Source organism: Electrophorus electricus, chromosome 25, assembly GCF_041902795.1.
Source record: "Electrophorus electricus isolate QZ-2024a chromosome 25, ASM4190279v1, whole genome shotgun sequence".
NCBI classification, from domain to species: domain Eukaryota; kingdom Metazoa; phylum Chordata; class Actinopteri; order Gymnotiformes; family Gymnotidae; genus Electrophorus; species Electrophorus electricus.
In genome coordinates this window covers 6,017,496-6,038,837 of record NC_137521.1, presented here as the reverse complement: position 1 = coordinate 6,038,837, position 21,342 = coordinate 6,017,496, and the positions used below count along the sequence as shown (strand labels likewise).

At 38.6% G+C, this 21,342-nt stretch overlaps 2 protein-coding genes across 2 annotated transcripts; both read right to left on the bottom strand.

The window, feature by feature from the left end:
- Positions 1-6,050: 6,050 nt before the first annotated feature.
- On the bottom strand, positions 6,051-13,347 carry sncaip (synuclein, alpha interacting protein). The gene is made up of 10 exons (XM_026999821.3): positions 13,209-13,347; positions 11,384-11,469; positions 10,532-10,595; positions 9,587-10,413; positions 9,315-9,494; positions 9,003-9,116; positions 8,793-8,918; positions 8,147-8,316; positions 7,933-8,019; positions 6,051-7,787 (listed from the first exon to the last, which is right to left on the bottom strand). Exons 2-10 carry the CDS (start codon positions 11,438-11,440, stop codon positions 6,806-6,808), a joined length of 2,607 nt encoding a protein of 868 aa, XP_026855622.2. The 5' UTR covers positions 11,441-11,469; positions 13,209-13,347; the 3' UTR covers positions 6,051-6,805.
- A 3,486-nt stretch (positions 13,348-16,833) lies between these two features.
- lox (lysyl oxidase) lies at positions 16,834-19,202 on the bottom strand. The gene is made up of 6 exons (XM_026999713.3): positions 19,058-19,202; positions 18,751-18,859; positions 18,298-18,429; positions 17,354-17,510; positions 17,042-17,137; positions 16,834-16,953 (listed from the first exon to the last, which is right to left on the bottom strand). Exons 1-6 carry the CDS (start codon positions 19,200-19,202, stop codon positions 16,834-16,836), a joined length of 759 nt encoding a protein of 252 aa, XP_026855514.3.
- Between the last annotated feature and the right edge of the window lie 2,140 nt (positions 19,203-21,342).

Genomic DNA, 21,342 nt, shown 5'->3' with positions numbered 1-21,342 from the left:
CAGGTGGAGACCTAACATATTTTACAGGACCACAATTGCTATCCGTCAGCTGTGCCGCAAAAAAAAAAAAAACAAGGCGAGACAAAGACTAGGTGAGTTGAGTTTGTACTTTATGGGTTACACGAAATGTAGGATGTTGGTCTGGTTTTCTCTTCCTATCTACCTAGATTGCCACATGTTTAGACAACTGCAGGCAATGATCTGATGATCTGATGATGTCATGCATCACAGAGCCCTTCCCAGTGATGTCATCCTTCTTATGCACCAGTCTGGTCATGTGTTGCACCAGTTGGCTGTGCTAGACTGACTGGCCCAACCGCATCCTCCCCCGTAAGTGCATCATCCAGTTACTATAGGTTTTCTATATTTGGCCGCTTTCTTTACTAGACTACTCTCTGTGTAGATGTGAGTGGAGCATGTAGTCCATCTGATCCCATATGTGCCACTCTCCTCCTTCTCTCTATTTCATGGAGCCTGGATATTGCAGAAAACATTGAGAAATGCAATAGGAGCTCAACACCGTGTAATACAGGGGCACAGTGTGATGCGGTATGTCTTTCTTTCTTGCGCTACATCTTTCCCTTTTAGCATGTCTCCAATCTGCAGCAAACAAAATGCTGGAGGACTGATGCTTTGACTTCACTGCTTTCACATGACTTCACATTACTTTCTCTACGTTAATTCTCAGTCTCAGCAGTGCATTTAATGGCCAGTAAGTACTGATTCTTTATTCTCTTTGCTGAGGCCCTTTTTATGTTCCTAAGGCACAGTGTTAAGGAACAGTTTTATTTTAGAAAAAACCCTTTTTTCTCAATTACACTGAGGAGACACACTTTTTTTGTGGTAATTAAGTCAAGCATATATTAAATCCTGTAGTCATTATAGAAAATGTAAATGTAATCTGTAATCCTGTTATATAATAGATGGTAATGGTATCTTGGCTCCTGCTCTGTGGAGTGTCCTACAGCGGTTCTCAAGGATAGGCACTACCCTCATGCATGCGTGAAACCACTATAGCATTTTTGAGCGCTGCACCTGACAAAGTGTGTAAAACAACAGCAACGGTCCCACTTAAATCTATTAAACTCTATTTTGCACACATCTAAATTTCATGCCCACCATACCACTGTTTTTTTGTTTGTTTGTTTTGGGAAGGCAGTCATTGCATTGTTCACCCATATAGTGATCGTAGTTGTCTTTTGAAGACTGAAGTAGCACATTAAGTAAGTGTTACTGTAAATGGTGCAGTCGTTAAGGTACTTAGCTAGTAATCAGAAGGTTGCCAGTTCAAACCCCACTGTAGGGCCCCTGAGCAATGCCCTTAACCCTCAGTTGCTCAAAAAAAAATTGTACTCACTCATAATTGTAAGTTGCTTTGGATAAATGTAATGTAAATAGAAATACTTAACTAAATATTTCTTGAGGAACACTACGTTGAAACTGTAGATTGACATGACATGAATATTATCTCTTTCTCCCTGTCGCATTTCATATACACAGCACACACACATGCACTTACCCAAAAATACCAACTACTGAGTATGTATATCATATGTAATTTATGGAATTCTATCAAATGGAATTTTTTTAAAACTGCATTGTGTTGTCCTCAGTGAATTGTCTTTCCTTAAAAGTGTAGTTATGTAGCTGTTATTTCAAGTATTATTTCCCACAGAGGTACTTTGTGCAAAAGTTGACGTCTTTATAAAAGACAGAATACACCATATTCAGCGCCAGACCTATAAACTAGTGTCATTTAACATAATCAAATAGATCTGTGCTGTATTTTCTAAAGTAATAAAGTGAGTGTTTTGTGCAGTAGCCCTTGTAATGTAGAGCATTCTCACCACCCTCAGCCTGCACGCAGGAGGAAAACTGTCAAGCCTAGTGAGTCCACACACATTACATCAGCCGTGTTGTCAATGGACATGATCGAGAGCCTCCTGAAAACAGCTTGTGTTTTCAGGCCTGTCACACTGAATACTGACCAAATTCTTTGCTTTTTGGAATGCAGTGGAGCTATATATACAGTCATTATGGATCGAGTGGACTGAGAAAACCCATATAATGTGGGCTATGTCTGCCCTGTTTGAAACCTGAGGTCAGCATTAAAAATCACTTGCAGAAGATGAAAGAGGACAAGGAAGGGAAGAAATGTTTGCGGTCCCCAAACTTGACCATCGCCTCGAGAGCTAACTGCTTGAGAACTCATGGCTAGGTCCCGAGGGACTTTCTCTTTCTCTCTCTCTCTCTCTCTCTCTCTCTCTCTCTCTCTCTCTCCCATCTGGCTGCCATCCCGCGAGAATGGAATTGCAAACGAGCTGAGCCATGCCACTGAGGCATGACGACGCACTACATGTCTGGCTTGCTGTAATGAATTGCTATTTACAGCAAATAAGGTGGCTGGAGGAACAGAGGCCTAAATGATGTGCTTCTGTTCCCGCCGATCTGTTCCGGCCCTTCTCCGGCAGAGTCCTTAGCGCCGTCCCCTTGGACGGAGCTCCCTGCCTTAATGGGAGATACTCAGGAGATCAATGGAATAGGTTAAAGGAGCCATTGCATTCCAGTGAATACACGACACAGTGCCAATGACAGCAACGCCTAAACAGACGAAGGGAGGGACATCTAACAACAAAAGGCACGATGAAACATGGAGTGTTTTATTGTACACACCGGTATAGTAAGTTTATTTGGAAGGAAAAGTATGTAGGAAATATTGCCTGTCACAAGTCTGATGATATCTGTGCAGATTTCTTTCCCTTTACAAGCATCTAATTGGACACTCAGTTTTGTTATTGCAGTGTGTGGTAAAGTGGGTGACAGTACAAAAATGAATCCTGTCACCGAAATTAAAGTTTGAACCCCAGCCGTGTTATGTAGTGTCAGGAAGGACAATTAATGTTCTCACTGGGAAGAAATAATGGCAGAGTACAGTGCAAGCCACTCATGTGTGCAAGGTTATGTGCCAGAGTTAAGTGGTTAGTGGTTAAAGTGTTCACTGAGGACTATACAGAGGTACTTAGCAGTGGTACAGAGTAGGTGGCAGGTTTTCTTTGCATTAGAGGAGTCATGGGCACCCTTTACACAACTGAAAACAAATGTATTTATACACTTGTTGTCAAATAGTTTTATAAGTTGGAGTCAGGGTTCTTTTTTTCTATTTCTTACATAATAATAATAATATGTTTTGATAATAAAGTGAAAATATGCAATGTCCTTTTGAAAGTATATAAATTTAGCAATTCAGCCAAAAAAAAAAAAAAACTGCGGTTGGCTGTCGTCCTTTTATTTCATAGCATAATAGTTTAAGAGAAGTAAAAGTAATGGCTCTTCTTAGTGCTTTAAGACTGGGAGTTCAACTTGCATTCTTCAGGCTTTTTCAATAATCAGATGTTTGGTTTGGAAGAAAGTCATTGTTTTCTCTCAAAGCATTTCTACAGTTCCAGTGTGACAGAGATTTATAGTGAAGGTAACCGTGGCACCAAGACACATCATGAGAAATAGTTTAGGTTCACCCTATTCATGCTCCACACCCTAATCTGCCTGTGTCTAGAGTAATAACTGTTAGACAGAAAGGAAGCTTTCACAGTTATTCGCATTGCCTGATTTTGATTAACTAAGCAGGAAGCAGTAGTTTCCCTTAATTACTTACACATGCAGCAATGATTTACGCAGAGAGTTTTATAGAATTTGAAGGCACAGAGTAAGCTTCTATTCAAAAGTTAATTTATTATTGGTCAATAATTTAACCAACAAATGACATAATTCAGAATAATCTCAAACATCAGCATAGGTTGCTTTGTTTCATTTTCACATTATATGCTGTAGCTGATTTTACAACAAATTACTGGAGGTTGTGATTTTAGCCTACATGGTTATAGCTGGAAAGCATGATTCAGTATTCTCCAACACACAGATGCACACTGTAAAAATTAATTTTTTACTTTTGCACCTGAAAATTCCCAGATTAGTATCTAGGTGGTAGGTTTTGGTAATACCGATTCATTTTGCATATATAAATATATTAAGTAAAGAAATATTACTACTGTTACTACAACTGCTACTATCAATGATCATAACATCAACAATGATAATAAAAGTAAAAGTTTAATTCAAACATAAACTATAAACATTTACTATAAACAGCACTTCAAGGCACAAATGTGAAGAACAGTGGTGAGGTGAAGAAGTCAATCATGATGAGCTACAACTTCGCCGTTTTAATTTCAGGACAAAATTAAGTTTAAAGTGTTTTTTAAAAATGCTTTGGATATATGCTAATGCTATTTGTTACAGGGAGCTGAAACTGAATTTAGGATAGTTTTATAATAGCTGGAATGATAGCTGTCATCTGTCTTTTCCTGAATTATTTCTCAGGGCAAGCAATTTGACAGCAGGTCGGAGGCCATCTTTCCACAGACAGGAACACCACACAACATGTGCACTCTGTGGATTGACTGACACAATGCTACAGAATTGAGATACTTTGTTTCTCTACAATACCTTACTGACAGAAGTTACACCCTCAGGATTGCAGAGTTTGGAAAATGGAATTATTTTTCACTTGCTTATAAGTCATCTAATGGATTTGGGGGGGGGGGGGGGATGTTGTGAAAGGACAAATATTGCATGCTATTTTAAGAGGTCCTCTGTGCATTGCTTCATTTGATTCATATCCACTGACCACACATAAGTTATATGTATCCTGTGAATGAGTAAATCAGGAAACTGGCATTCCAGCTTTGATATGAACATATCAAAATAAAATCAAACAAATACTCCCAGCCTGTTTTCACAGAAAATGAGAAGAACTATCTTTTTGACTGGTTCCAGTCATAATCCTTCTTTATTACTAATACAATAAGTTAAGTTTCAGTCACACTGTTTCATCTCAGTCATTTCTATACAGCAGTGCTTCCCTCTTCTGGCCTCACTGGTCATTAATTCAAAGACCACATCGTGGCATCACACACAATACATAGGAAGCAAAATTAAACATGAACAATCCAGCACTGATTTTCAGGTGTGTTACATATAAAATAGATTTTAGAAGAAATGGATGAGACATTATATTTCTGCTGTACTCTAGCTTCCTATTACATTAAGATTTTTTTTTTTTTTTAATATTATGTTACACAGTACATAATGAATGAAAATGCTCATTGAAAATGTTGGTACCATTTTATTTGCAACCTTATTGAATCTAGCAGGCAAGGGGGAAAAATGAAAGGGTGCGGTATAATTAGTTTTTTGGAAAGGTTGCATATATCAGTATCTATCATCACTGCCATTACATCAATTAATGCTGTTGAAGTGTGAAAAATTGTCACAGGTCTGGCAGAAACCTTTTCCCATCCTTCACTGGGAGAACTTTCTTCCCAGCATTTTTTTTTCCACTGGCATTAACTGCTGTCATCCCAGAAACAACAGAGCCCAGCGGTGTCAATTATATTTGATTGACTGAGTAAAGCGCACACAAATAAGCCAAAACAATGGACACAAAAATCTATATATGACTCCTCCTGTCAAATCAAGAGCTTGTCTCTTCCATTTTCATGCTGCACAACAGGCCGTCGGCACCATGCTTAAACGTTCCCCTCACAGCTCCACACCGTCCCCAATTAAACTGCCTGGTTCTTCAAAGGTGTGGGATGGCTCCCTTGGACATTGCCTCAAACTGTTGTCCAATAAACGAGGGCTAATTCATCAGCTTAACTTCACTTACAAAAACCCAGCCTCCCCAGGTATTGGTTTTTTTGTAAAAAATGAAATGCTCCTCTTGCTGGGGGGAAACATAAACCTGGTGTTTTATGGTGTGTGGTTTGTGAATGGAAACAAGGCAGTTCTGACATGCTTGTAGTATATGTTCCTAAAATAAGCAGAGCAAATTCTTGTGTATGTGTTGACCTTTTGTAAAAGTCAAGTTAATTATACAGTAAGTATTATGTAATAATGTTAACCATTCATATATTTCACATCAAAGTTGAAAAGGAAATTGCATGAAGCAAAAATATATATTTTGGAAATGACAATTTAATGCAGACAGAAAGTATCAACAAGTAAATGCATTTATTTTTATCTTTAGATGTTACAATGGTTGTCATTTTTTCCTCCATACATAATTAAATTATTACTCAAATGAATTTTAAAATGGAAAAAAAAAACCTACACATTACAGATACGTTTAATCATAAAAAGTGGAAAATATGATTTAATGGGGCAGAATTAGGAAAACAGGTACCCAGTACTGCCCATCTATACTTCTATGGTAGATGACTGTTTTCAGGAGAAATGGTAAAACATGCTTTTCCTCGTAGAAAGAGTTCAGCAAAGTGATGCAGTACTGTGGTGGTTATAAACATGCCATTCCTTAACACAGACCTACAGAAAAGTCACTAAACTAGTATGGTTTATTTATGGTTTCTATTGCATTCAGGTTTCTAAAACACATTTGTAAGCAAAGGTTGATCTTGCTTCTGAGTCACACCTAACTATATAATGAAATCATGATTGTATAAAATCACAGTGTTGTTACTTAAGTATTTTAACAGTTCCACTTATACTATGTAACACTGAAATTCTGACTGTGTGAAAATTAGTTGTCCTATATACAGTGGCTCCAAAAACTAGGATGCTAAAATGCTTTGAGTTTGCAAAGTGCCTGATTTCCAAATGTATGTTCAGATATTTGTCAATCATTGTCAAGAACATACAGTTAAATGCTTGGACAGTCTGTTTTTTTGCTAACCACTTTAAGTAAAAATGAGGGCACTGCTGTACTCTCAGCACCCTCAGAGCAAGGCACTTAAACAGCGCTTGTCTTGTTTTTGCATTTGGACAGACCACCTGGACTGGCTTTAGCATCATTTTTTTTCCCAGCCAGACCCTGTGCTGAACTAGAAGCAGAATGTTTGCCTGGAGATGTGGACTGACCATTGTTGTTGTTGCTGTTCTGATTCCCGCTCAGCGTCTCCATGATGGAGCGGAATGTTCCAAAGGGTCGCTTCCCTGATTCTGAAGTCTTTTCTTTGCTAGAAGCTCCTTTTACCTCTCCTGCTTGACCATCCTTGTGGACAACCGGTGCTTCATCAAACGTCACCCTGAGTTTAAGGCTCTGTGAAGTTTTCCTACGAGAGGAGGGCGATTTAAGAGCACTCTTTGGACTTGTGACTTTTTGCCCACTGTTAAATTCAGCAAACTCCCCCACCAATTCAGTCTTAGTTTCATGATCAAGGTCACTGTTGTCAGACGTCGGAGAAGGATTGTACCCATCCATAGATTTGGATGTCCGGAGTGCAAATGAGAACTTGCGCTCTGCAGCTGAGGCATGCTTCTTCATAAGTAGGTGCAGCCCAGACACTGACTCCTCATTCTCCGCTATGGGAAGCTGGGTTGGTCTCTCGGGCCTGGAGACACCCGAGGCCTGCTTGTGCTCATCCGGAGGGTAGGCATCCGTGTCTGACTCGCTGAGGGAACGCTGCATGATCTGTTTGAGACGGGCCAGTTTCAGTTCCCGCTTCTCCACCACACCCAGTCTCCTCGGTGGCCCTGCACCAGGCCCCATCCCCACGTCTATCCCGCTGGCATTATCTACTGCACCCTCTTGGAATTCCATAGTGAGCTTCTCCTTGGAGCTCACTCTCTCTGCGATGTCTTTTCCCAGAAGCCTGCGCAAGACTGCGTCTGAGTCCACATTCCTTTGCCTCAGAACCCACTGCCCATCACCCGGGGCAACCTCTGCAGTCAGGGTCATTTCTGGCCAAGCCTCAACTGAGGCAATAAGTGAACTAATTAAAAAAAGAGAAATTGCTGAGATTATAATCTGATTATTACCTGACATTTAAAATGTTCTACATGAATCTAAGGGCAGTACAATAGTAGTAAATTGCAGGATAACAATGTGTAAAAAGTCATCATAACAGAAGGGCAGACCTAGGTGACCGTGGTCTTCCATTAGGGTCTTGGCACTGTAACAGCATCTGAACTTGATTCTGGAGTGCTAATCTTGCTGTAGATTGTCTGCAGAAAAAGTTTCATTCTTTTTAAGATTTAGAACCTTAATCTCTGAGGTAAATTAAAGGGAAAAAATATAATTTGCAAAACTAGAAATTGCAACATTATTTAATTGCATTGCAAGTCTGCTTACTCATGGAGCTGTTTGGTAAGCTTCACCACCTGTGATGCCAGGGACATACAGGTCTCCACCACAACCAGGTAACGTGAGCAGGTCGTGTGACCCTGACGCTCGGCACACTGAGAGGGTCTCTCCCCCTGCTGGTTTTGCACTGTGACATTCGAGCCATACTCTACCAGTGTCTTAGATAAGAAAATAAGAATGAGAGCAACATTGATAAATAAAAAGCCAGAATGAAAATGAAAGGTTTGCATTAATAATAGACCCTGTCACTGCCAACATTTACCGGTTAGTCTACTCTGAGTACTTTCACACATTTAGCATTGACTGTATTCACTTAACTACTGCATGTTAATATACCGGATTGAACTTAGGGTATCTGCTCTGTATGTGGTTAAAAAAAAACATTTTCAAAAAGTCCACTGCTCAAAGTAATATTGTTCCTTACATCAACACACTTTCCCTGCCTGCTGACTAGTGTAAAGAGGAGGAAATGATTGTTGAGCCTACACTAACAGGAAGCAGGAGGGAGACTGGTATCCTGTTTCCAATTTCTTTCATTGTGCCTCAGAAAATAAAATGATACTTTCCCAAAAACTTTTTCTAAAGCTTTTGTAAAATCGGCACTGTAAAAAAAAAAAAGTAAATATACTTTTACCTGAAGGCAGCCTAGATGGCCATACTGGGCAGCAACATGTACTGCACTGTTTCCATTCTGATCCACTTCATCCAGTGAGATGGCTTGTTCTTGCATAAATTGCAGCAGCCACAACAAAATCCTTTCCTGAAGATAAGGACACCTTTCAATTCAGACATCTTCAATCTCGTAAACAAAATTAACTGGTGCTATTCATTATTTTATTGTCACCTGGCCATATCGTGCTGCATAATGGATAAGACTGGGGTGGTCACGTGTGCAGCTAAGCTCTGCGATGGCCTCTGTCTCACTCACCATCCAACGCACACACTCCAATTGTCCATTCTACAAAGACATAAAGAAAGCTCTAAATCTTAATATATATAACCGAGTCAAAGATTTCTATCTCCTATAAATTCAGTCTAAGACACTGATCTCCCTTGCCTGGTTTAAATGAACCAGATTAAGTCTTCTAAACTGAGGCAAGGATATGATCCATGTTAAAGCCCAGTCCAGTTTTCTGATTGAGAACATCCATCTTACCCTAACCCCCAGACCAGCAGGAGTGAGTTGTTGCTTGTTACGCTCGTTGAGACAGTCCTCCCCCATCAGGGAAGTGAGGTGTTGCAGGCATTCAGCGTGCCCCTGGGCAGCAGATATATGAAGAAGATTGTTCCCGTCCTCATCTCGAATAAGCTCCAGGCTCTCGGTTGCAAAGTGAGGCTGGGGAAGAACAAGGATTACATCTCATATATTATTTCTTATCTTATCACTAAAATCTTATGCAGATTGTAAGCTTTTTAGGGGGTTCTTACCAACAGCGAGATCTGCCCCTCCCGGACAATGTTGATAATATTTGGAGACTTCTTTGTTTCCTCATCGCATTCCCCAAATGCTCTTGAACTGCTCCAAGACTTTGCACTGTCAAGTCTTCCCACTGCACCTCCTTGTATAGGGAACAAAGGTTGGCTACCCAGATTATCTGTCCCAGCCTTGTGGGTTGGTGTATCTGGAAAAGATCTGCTTGATAACAGTTTATCTGCCTCGGATATGGAGCAGTGCAGTGAGCTTGGAGAGTGGTCATAGCCAACCGTCCTGAGATAGTCTGGATCCATTGACTTTGACTTTCTCATGTCCGGCCAGTTGATGGGCGAGAGCACGCAAAACTGCGTCCCGCCACCTACAGACTCAGCATGCGTATGGGATGACGCATGTACACCAAGACACCGATCACCAGCACTGCTCCCTGAAGGACGCTTCTCAGAGGTGACTCTCGGGAGGGTTGCCATTTGCTGGTTGGATTTAATGTAAGGCACATCCAGTATCTCATCCATGTCCAAGTCATAGTGTTCCAGTTCCCCCAAAAGTGCTCCATTAGCAATACTTTTGCACTTGAGCCCCTGAATGTCACCTGGAGTCATACTTGTTTGGAGCCCTTTAGAGGATGGTTCTTCCTTGTTTCCCTCTACACTTTGCCCAGGACTCTTATTGTCAGTCTCAGTGTCCAAAACTTCTGGCTGATGTTTAAGTGGTGAGACCCTTTTAACAGGTCTGAATTTACTGTACACATCAGCAATTCCTGTGGGTTTGATTCCACTTCCACTGTGCAGTGAGGCACTTCGACCCCAGTTGATTCCTGGAGCTGAAATAGTACAGTGAATTCCATGTTTCTACAGGCTTGAGCTAAATTACACAAATATGCAAAATACATCTTTAATATCTATAAAAAAAAGTGTTATTGCATGGGACAATGCACATACCTTGTCTCTCTTCAGCCTGTCCATCATTTCTCCGGCAAAGTTCTGGAATGCTCTTTGATGTGTACTATGACAGAGACCAAAGGAATCTTAAACATCACATTTTTTTTTGTCATTTGTACACAAACGTGAACATACATTATTGTACTGAGCCATATTCTAAAATTATTTTTACAGTCCCTATAAAATATATGTATGATCAAATACATAAATAGTGGCCATCCAGTAATCTTTACACAAATCTGGTGTTTTGTTATGAACATTAACTTATTGCAATTATACAACTTCTTTTCCTGGAGGCAAAATGGCATGCAGAAATTAAAGGGGGCCAAGAGACTGGGAGTTTTCATCAGGGAGTTTTAATAAAGCTACATACTAAACTAGCCTCTGTGCACTGCAAATAAAGGAACACCTCAGTTAATTGCCTAAGTAATTAGCTAAATCAATAAACAGATGCATATATGTATATTTCTGTAAATTGCATTTATTGTAAGCCTAGGGTACATCTCTATAAGAGTGTAGAGACCATGGCCAAACATCTGAATTAGCCCATTATAATTTTGGTCTTCCTATGCATTAAAAAACAAAATGTACTTTACAAAACAGTGACAAAGGGACTTGTGAGAAGAGCAGATCTTCACTGTATGCTTGCCTCAGCTGCTTTAAATAACAGTTTAAACACAGATCATTTTCTTTCACATGTCTAAATTCCACTTCCATATAAGGCTCTTGTACACTCATACAGCTCTTCACATCTGGCCAAATTACGCCCATCAATTTTAATTTGCTGTTAAAAAACAAGTGAATTACTGGTGTGCAAAAATATTCACTTGGTAACACAATTTATTTGCTTACAGCTAAGTCGTCAGTGAAATCAATCTCATCTAAGTCCAAATACTCAGGAGCCTCCATCTTCTGTGAGCATTATGTCCAAGGTAACCCTGGTGAGAAAGACAAGGATAATGGCACCTGGGTGACCTTGCAATGTTTAACAATACTTTTCATGAACACAAAAAATTTTCAGTTTGTCAGAATTTCCTGTTGTTATTTAGTACCATTATGTGTTCCATGCAGCATCACATTAGAGAAACAGGTTGTGTTTAAGATTCTGAAAGCTGGGGATTTCTGAAACATATGGGTGTTAATGGGGGATAATTATTTCTTGCCAACAAGTGATCTAAATCTTGCTCGTCTTAGCAAACTAATGCACTGAATAATTAAATATAATTATACTTCCTTCTTAGTTAAAGAGTATTCATAAATAAAACCAAATGATGTTAAGCAGGGTTGGAAAAAATAACCTGTAGGCACAATGCACCTCAGTGGCTAGTGGAGATTAAAGGAACTGAAATGTTTGGGAAATCGTGAAGACTGAGGCTAACAGGGTGACAATCCAATAACTGGATTTGGTCTAAACCATCTGGTGACCCTGTTCAGGACAACCACCCTACAAACCAGTTCAGGACAAATGCACTACAAACCAATTCAGGAGAACTGCCCTATAAACCTAGGAGGGTCTAATGCACCTGGCTGCTACTTTCTAGAAAACGCTCAACATATGTTTGGTACAAATATATCCAACAAAACCATCTAATCTAAAGGCTTTTAATAAATAATATCTACAAGAATCAAACACTTACTTTCCCTCCCAATACAAACTTACAAATGTGCAAAAAAAAAAAACCCCCAAAACAAAACAAAAAAAAACAAGAAGCAGGAAAACATAATTTAACAGTTCATATGAACAGCGACACAGACTATCCCTCAACAAAGTAGATGAGAGTTCAGTTTAGGCTTTAGGGCTACTAGGGTTTTAAATCAGATGAGAATTATGTTTCATTTATGGTTAATTTGTTTTTGTTTGTTTCTTTTGTTGAGAAACGTAACCAGCCTATGCTTTGTGTCAGTGTCAAATCTTTATAGGATTTACCTCAGATATCAAAATGTAGTTTGTTAGCTAGATTGCCTAAAACAGACTACGTAATCAACTACCATTGTTGTATGTATAATTCAGGTGTGCGTGTCATCTATGGCTGGCCAGGTCGTTACTGTTAAACTGAAAATGGCTTTATACATCATCAGCTCTAAGCCACTGCCAAGACTCGGATAATGGCAAGACAGATGCTCTATCAGAATGCAAAATGTTATGTTCAGCCCTATTCCCGGTTGTAAAAATGACGAGCTAGGCTAGCTAACCTAATTATATGGCTACGACCTTGTATTACCAGCATAGCTAACCTAGCTATCTAGTTCGGTGTGTGTGGCTAATTTATTTAAAAACCTCAACAAAGCTGATAAGCGCGAATGTTTACATGATATGACTCGGTTCACAAAAAGAAACGCGTTTAAGAGCAACGTCTTGCTTGCTTGGCGAACATCTGGTAAAATGGCAATACGACATTATCGAAGAAAACATCTGCCTGTTCCCATTGTTTGTGTGAACGACTGGCTGGGTAGCTAGCTAGCTATCTTAGCTTAGCTTATTTTAGTTTAGTTTAGCTTAGCTTATTTTAGCACAGGGCAGGTCCAGCCGAACCGACTGCTACCGAGCAGTGGCTGTTAAAATATTTCATTCACCAGTAGTGGCCTCATTAAACTTTGCTCATAATAATCATGATGATGATGATGATGATGATGATGATAATAATGATAATAATAATAATACATTTGCCAACAATACCTTCTGTTTTGCCCTCGCGTAGTCCTGGAGTACCTTTCGAGAGTTTGACATGGAGAACAGGAACACCGTTATTCCTGCTTATTCCTGCTCATTCCTGCTAATTCCAAGGAAACCGGATATACAGTGTGGATGCCGTTACTGGGCCAAACACCGTGGTGCAGCTGAGTAGAGCACATCACAGGATGACATGCACCTCTTCACGGATCTCCAAAACTGTGAACCACTGTTTAAATGCTTAGTTTTTTTAAAGGCCTGTCTAGCGCTGAAAAGAATTACTAGATTGATAAGAACCTAGTTTATCGAGAACCTGCCTTTATTCAGATCTTCAGCATATTTTTCTACTTTACTAGCTATAATTAAGCTGGGAGCTTGATTTAAGTAGTTAGACGGAAATTATAGCCTTACACATATCTCTCTCTGCAGATCGTCTAATCACCCTGCTCCTGGGGGACTTTTTAGTGCTGCAGGATTGCAATCACTGAGCTGCACAATAAACATTCAGCATATTTTAGTGTTGGCTGAAATAAGGTTGCTTCTGCTGGGTCTGTAAACAGGGTCCTTTGTGCTAGGGGACAGCTGGCTTGAAAAAGGTGTACAAAAACTTAGACTAAGTGAAAGATATTTGTATATGCAGGGAAAAAAAAGTATCCATTTATTGCGAAATGTGCATTTTCTTGTTATGTTTGATTATGTAACCAGTTGTGTTTTAAGAAGAGTGGGTAACAGTGGTGTAAAGTTCCAGTTATATGGTTATGTGACCTCAACATTCTGTGCTACCGCTTTAAAATCACTCAGCATTACGATGTAATTACATGGGAATGAATATGTTTAACACACTGCAGGAGAAATGTTTAAGAATGATTTCATTCCATATTCTGTACCACTGTTGAACCTGGATATATACACTAGGACATGAATAAAGACCTAGTTTGGTGAACAGGCATAACCATTTGCATTTTATATTGGTATGCTGTTAATATTGCTGATTTTATTTTTTTAAATAATTTTTTCAGCTTGATTTTTGAGACAAAGGTACATGGAAATGCTCAATAACGTATTATCCTATGCAGACCTGTGTGGTTTTCATACACAATACATAAGTTACACTTTGCTGGCAAATTGTATTAGAATTGACTGTACTGTAGACTATAATCAACTAATATTGTAGATTTTTAATGTTATCTTAAATTAATGCCTAATTGGGCAAAATCTGTCTTTGTTTTACAGTACTGCACTCTAGTGGATTTGTTTACGAAGTGCACTCTAGTTAAAGCTGCGGTTTAGCCTCTTCAAATCTGACGCGCACTGCAGCCCCTAAGTACGTGACAGAATTTTGCTGTTTTGTATCTCTTTGACTCAAAGTACACAAATTAAATAATAACTATGAAAGTAGATTTGGTTATTGCCTAATTTGCAGTTGTTTCATTTTTAGCTGAATCATTGTATGGTCCGTTCGTATACAAGAAGGCTAACGGAAGGTCCAGAGTTTATTCTAAATGGCATATACACCTGAAGTCTGTTGCTACTGTCACTCATTATGAAGTTTCATGATGTGGTAGGCTGAAAGATAAATAAATCAATCAGAGAAGTCAAAATCAATTGTTTGATACACTGCCTCCAAGTATACAGTTAGCATTAGTAAACCCCTAGCAGATAATTATTGGGAAGGACCATTATTTGGGAAGACTGAGTAACAGGCTACTTTCAGTAATGACGAAAATCTCCTTAAAATTGTTGAACAGGCCAGAAAAAATATGTACAGAATGTAGATTTGCCAAATTGCCATAAAAATAAGAATACTCCAGCTGTAAGAAAAATGTTCCTATTTTCCTTAACCCTGTCCCACTGGTCCCACTGTTTGTCGCGCCTGTGTCTGGTTGATCTTCCTTCAGGGTCTTGGGGTACGTTTCTCAGAATGAGTGACAGTCAGAGACACCAAGTAGTAGGTATACTTTATTCAGTGATACATGAGAAAATATAGATTGCAAAGCAGATGAGTAAGCAGAAATATGTAAACAACATAGCAAGTGTAATATGTTTCGGACATGACGTTCAGACATGAGATGATATGCGTTACATAGAATGAGACAGTAACTCCAGACCATTTGACATAGCCTTGTACCTATCTAAAAGTAAACAGCATAGAACAGCATGACATGAGAGCGAGAGAGCAAGAGAGCAAGAAAGAGAGAGAGAGAGAGAGAGAGAGAGAGAGAGAGAGAGAGAGAGAGAGATTCACATACAATTGAGTTGGATTGTAGAGAATTCTAACACCAGCATAACCTCAAATGGATCACCACAAGAAGCAAAAAAAGGTCAACTTAAGGACCAGATCACAGTTTGCAAAATGATCAAATAAACAATAAATGTTAAGATCTGGGAGATCTGTTTTTTGAGGGTCTTACAGGTAGATGAGACAAAAATTAAGCAGTGCTGTAAAATCTGATACAGGCATGTATACCTGGCTCACCTGTCTTTATTGATAAAAGGACTGATTACTGTATGGTTCACTCACACACAAATAGGTAAAAGATAAAGAAATTCTTTCTTTTAACCTCAGAGACATTGTTTTATTCCAATCCAGTAGACTGGAGTATAGTTTATTGTCTATTGTGCCAACACAAACTGTCACTGTCCAAGTACTGACAAACTGCTTTGTAAATTGTAGTTCTTCTGCAGACTCCCTGTAAATAAATAATGACTTCTTGCTATGTTCAAGAAAACCAAACTCCAAGTAACTGACTCTATACTAACACAGAAAAGGTATTGTTTATTTCAACATTCATCTGGGAAATATGCACAGGAAAGAAACTGGGTGATATTAACCATTAACTTTTAATCAAATAATATTGATACATACTTATGATGTTACTTATGAGCGTTCAAATAAGATAATCTGATGGCTGAAGATATAGAAGGGCATATATGTCCTTATCTGTGCAGATTATGAAAGAAGCAATTTATGGTGATAAATATCATACTAACACTAATAAGCCTATAATGTCTTTTCTTCTTTTTCATTCAAACCTACAACAATAAGATGGTATTAAATAACAAATACGAGAAAAATATTACTTTCTCAGCTATTTTCTAGCAGCAAAAACAATGGAAGTGTACTCAGAAGGGTTGACATTATTGCATATTCACTTAAACTTTGTTCCAGATTTAGCGTTTTTAGCGCTGACAGAATTGGACTGCGCTGAGAAGATCGTCACTGTTGTGCATAATTTCATTTTAAGGGACTTAAGGGATTCTTGCCTAGTGGTTATGATGTCTTGGGTTTGCTGGTATCTGCAATCAGTATCTGAAGAGGAAAAAAAAACAGTGCATGTTGTAGGAATGTTTAACTGTTTCAATATAGCTATTTGAAATATCCTACGCATTCTATTTACATATTAAAAGTTGTATTTCCAGTAGAATGCACAAGAGGGCGCTACAACGTCGTGTTTTTAAGAAATCATTCCTTTGTAATACAAAACACACACACACACACACACACACACACACACAAACAAATGCATGGCATGATTGTGGAAATAAGAGCATATTTAACACATTTAACACTTTTTAATATTTAGCACTTTCCAACATTTAAAAGTGTTGTACAAGTACGTACTGCAGCCACTTACTGAGACATACTGCACCCTGATGTGTGGACATAATTGCCTGTATACTGAATGTCGCAACGAACAATATTATTATTAAAGTCTGACTCTGGAACTTGGAAGCCTGGATTCACAGTTATCTGGAATGCAACCAAAAAAAAACAAAACATCAGACACAAATGGACAGAGTGCATACATTTCTCAAGAATAAATCATGTAAAATCTAACCTTGAGGACATATTTCCCAGGTTTAACATCAGTAATATCAATCCACTGGCAGTCAATGTCTGCACTGTAAGTATCATAACATCCTGGGCTCAGTCCCTGTTATGAAATCAAATTAAAGATTCAGAAAGAATAAAACATCCAAAAGGCACACGTAGCTGCTTATATAACATTTACGATAATTTCTCCTCTTTGGTTTTTAGGGTGGACCTACATTTTAAATGCATGTTTATGTAAAACCTGGCCTGATCAGACTGCTACTGTCACAGAGCTACCATTACTTTGTATTTTGAGATCAAGGGTGATATTGCACACCTGAGTGTGGGAGGTGCAGGCATAACGTCTGTAGTATCCAGGGTCACAGGAAGTGTCCTCCAGGCAGAAGCTAGCTTTGTGCCCTTCTGCTACTCTGCTCTGGGTGCTTGCATCCAGCAAATCATAATGGGAAAACTCAGCTATGCTGTGGAAGTGACTGAGCAGGGGGAAAAGTGACGTTGCATATCTAGTATTATCCAGTTTTAGTTTAGTTTAGTTGATAGTAATTGCAATCTTGCTTTCATTGTGGTCCTTAATATAACATATAGGAGTTCATGAGGATTTTCCAAAGCCATTGTAATCATTCATCTCTATGTTAAACCAAGAACAATATAAGATTTTGGGGGGCCAAGACAGGAAAGGTTTGTGGTTTACCATAATTAACTGACAGCTAGATGGGAAAATTGGCTGTGAATCAAGTACAGTGTTATTATGGTGACCAGTATGATAGTCTGGAGTTTTTACAAGCTAAAGTAGGTCTGCACAGGTCTGCATGTCTTTCATATATTCAAGTTAAATCTTTTGATTCTCATTATGTTAAAGTTAAAAACATTTTGCTGCTCAGTAGGAATGTTAGTGATATTAGAAAAATGCCACTACAGAAAAACAAGGCAGTCAAGGGAAGTCAATTTGTATGGCACTTTTCATATACAGTGGTAATTCAAAGTTCTTTATGCAGACATAGAAGAATTAAATAATAAAGCTTATTACATCATAAGATCTATCACCTCAGGAAGGTTTTGGGGGGAAAAGATCATCTCTAGAACAGTTTTACCGCCGACTTTAAAGATCTGCTTTGAACCTGTACCTGACACCTGGCGGTGAAACTAGGAATCCTTTGATGGTGAAATAGTGATGACAGAGAAGAAATTCTTACTGCACTATCAAATACAAAAGCTTCACAGTGCCAGCAAAACTGTAATTGGGAAGACATAATTACTCACTTATGACAACTGTGCCATTCCCAGGCATAACGTGGTCGGCTGGGAAGAAAGTCCGAAGTACCCTGATTCTTCACTCGTTGGGGAAACCTTAGCAACACTCTTGTATCATAGTCCCTTGCGTAAGCAGCTGAACTGTTGGCATATAAAGCAAGCTTTTTAAAAAAGATTTGATTAACTGCATTTAAAAGGGCAATGCCAGGGTGCGAAGTGCTTTTCATGCTTATCGAACATGAAACAAGGACTCTACCTATGTAACGCATAATTGGTATATATGAATGCAAAAAATCTAACACATGAGTTACAAACCTTATACAAAAGATGGTCTTCTTATATAGATAATTTTTTTTAAATCCAGATACATAATGTATTACATTTTGGAATGCACAATGCAAAGAACATTTGAAATCAAAGTAAAATGGCATGCACTTATTTAATGCTTAAAACAATACCAACCTTGACAAACAGTTTTCTTCAGCTGCACATCTAAGATTGTACATTGGCACCCTCTGTACATAAGTGGAAGATTGAATATAATAGGGCTCTGCAACCAGATCTGGGAGACCTGTTAGTAGTAGGTGTGTAGTTAGTACTATCTATCTATCTATCTATCTATCTATCTATCTATCTATCTATCTATCTATCTATCTATCTATCTATCTATCTATCTATCTTGATTTATATATATATATATATATATATATATATATATATAAATCAAAGGTTTTGCCATTATGATTTTAAATCAAAATAGAAATCTTACCATTTTGAAAGAAAAGCGTTCCATAACCAGGTCTTTGTCTGGTTCTATACCGAGGCGTATAATAAGAGTCGTAGTAATTGTAATATGGATTATATCGACTGTTACTGACGATTTTGTAAGGGTCATACGGATCGTCTGCGAGCATTACGTCCCCTTGCCTCAGATTGCTTAGTGGTGGCGAGTTTGTACTAGAGATTGCCTTGTGTGGTGGCTCTTCCTGCGTCTCTCCTTGGGCAGGACTTGTTCCCAATTCACGATGCCTTAACCTGGCTTGCATTCGGCGAGAGAGTGGGCCCTCCGATGCCCGAATTGATGGGTCTCCTGGAGACACCGTGTGCGTCCCAAGGCGCCTTGAAACGGTATCATTACTGTCCCTGATTACGACGACTGAGCTACCTGATTCCCTGTTCTCTTGTCGGCCCGGTGGAAGGAATTGAGACCAGGGGCTTAGTAAGCTAAAAATGCGGCCGTTGTTAGTCCACCGTAACCTTGTGCGCAAAGCACCTGCCTGTTGCGCGCCTGTTGCTCTCGATTCTGTGTGCCGCTGACAGTAAACGGTTTGCAAAACACATCCCAATAAGGAAAAGTACAAAAGCACAAAACCACTAACAAAATAACACGTCATTTTTTTTTTGCACCGATATTTCTTACAAAATGTTACTTGTTCAAATAATAGGAAAACACACGCGAACTGCAAATATGGTGTATCTTTTTAGATTTCGCATTGGGATACTTTAAGACCTTACATTTAAGGAGAGTCTGGTACCCCCAATGCAGCGTTTGAGAATGTGTCCTAGGTTTTGCAAGGAGGGGGTGGATTTTTAAAGTTTCTGGACCACTTTCAAAGTGAAGTGACACTGGCAGCGCGTGGGCTCTGTCGTAACGACTATTCATCTCTCAACGACAACTGGCTCCTCCACGGAGATTTGCAATTTCACGATCAATAATATGATACTGTACTACGCATTCGATTAATTTGCAGTAATAAGATCTTACACTGTAGGAGCCAACTCTTTCTTAATTTTCCTTCATTTTCTTCTGAAACTATGTGATTGGGAATCTATAATGTTTAATGTGATGGTGCTTCCAGTTATGTAGTCCAATCATGCACACATTTCTGTTTAAGTCTATCCAATAATACTGTGAGGAAAGTATAAAGTCTCTCTGCTCACACTGCACTACTTTACTACGAGCTACCTCTCTTTCTGATATTCAGATTATAGAGGATCGAATTCTTAAGCATGCCTCATTGTCATTTCCAATGCCTTATGGCAACCTGCTGTGTTATTATGGTGCAAGGCTCATTCTGTCTTCGTCAGCAGTCCTCGGTAAAGGACCTAGTCATATAATTTTAGAACTTTAGTTATGTTAAGCAGTGTAGACAGTTTCTCATTGCTTGAGATTCAAAGTAGTCCCCAGACACCAAATTTGTGTTGTACGGATACTATCTTTCTCTTCATCTATCCTGTACCCAGCTGCTGATAAAAGGAAACTAGAAACTATTAGGTTTTATGTCCAAGTGATTTCTTAAGATAGAATAGGTTTGAAAATGAGGGCGTTTGCACATTAAAATCATATAAATGGTCACCATGTACCATATGATGCATATTATTATTATTATTATTATTTTTATTATTTAATATATTAATAATATTATTATTGTTGTTGTCATTGTTGTTATCATTATATTATTATTTATTAATCAATGTGTTTTTTAAAGTTTCTAGCAGACCTAAATGGATATTTGTGTTTGCATTAATTGAAATGTACAAAAACATTTATGCAGATGTTTTGTAAAAACACATAATCTGTCTGATGTATGATTAATAGTTATTACATGTTTATGGGTACTGCAGAATGTGAGAATGCACTGCAACACATTGCTTTTTAATATTATGCACAGAGGCATTTTAATTGGCAGTGTGGTTCCTCTGCTGTCACAATAGAAGACACAGTGTCCCAATTAAGTCACTACGATTATATAAATGCAAGCATTTCCTGTGTCCTAATTTCATAAGCATCACCATATTTTAGCGTGAGATTGTATGAATGTGTAGCATTTTTCTGTTCTTTGCAAATATGTACTATCTTTCATTTTTCTTCTGCTATTTTGAAAAGTGGGCATACCATAATACTCTTTCTAGTACTATCTGACAGCATGCATTACGCTACTGTTGACAGCTGACACCTCACTGAACTTCAACATAAGTCTGTCTTCTTCGGGTATTGCTTGACGTTATGCTGTAATGAGCCTAAATAATAACCTCATTTCATTGAATATATAT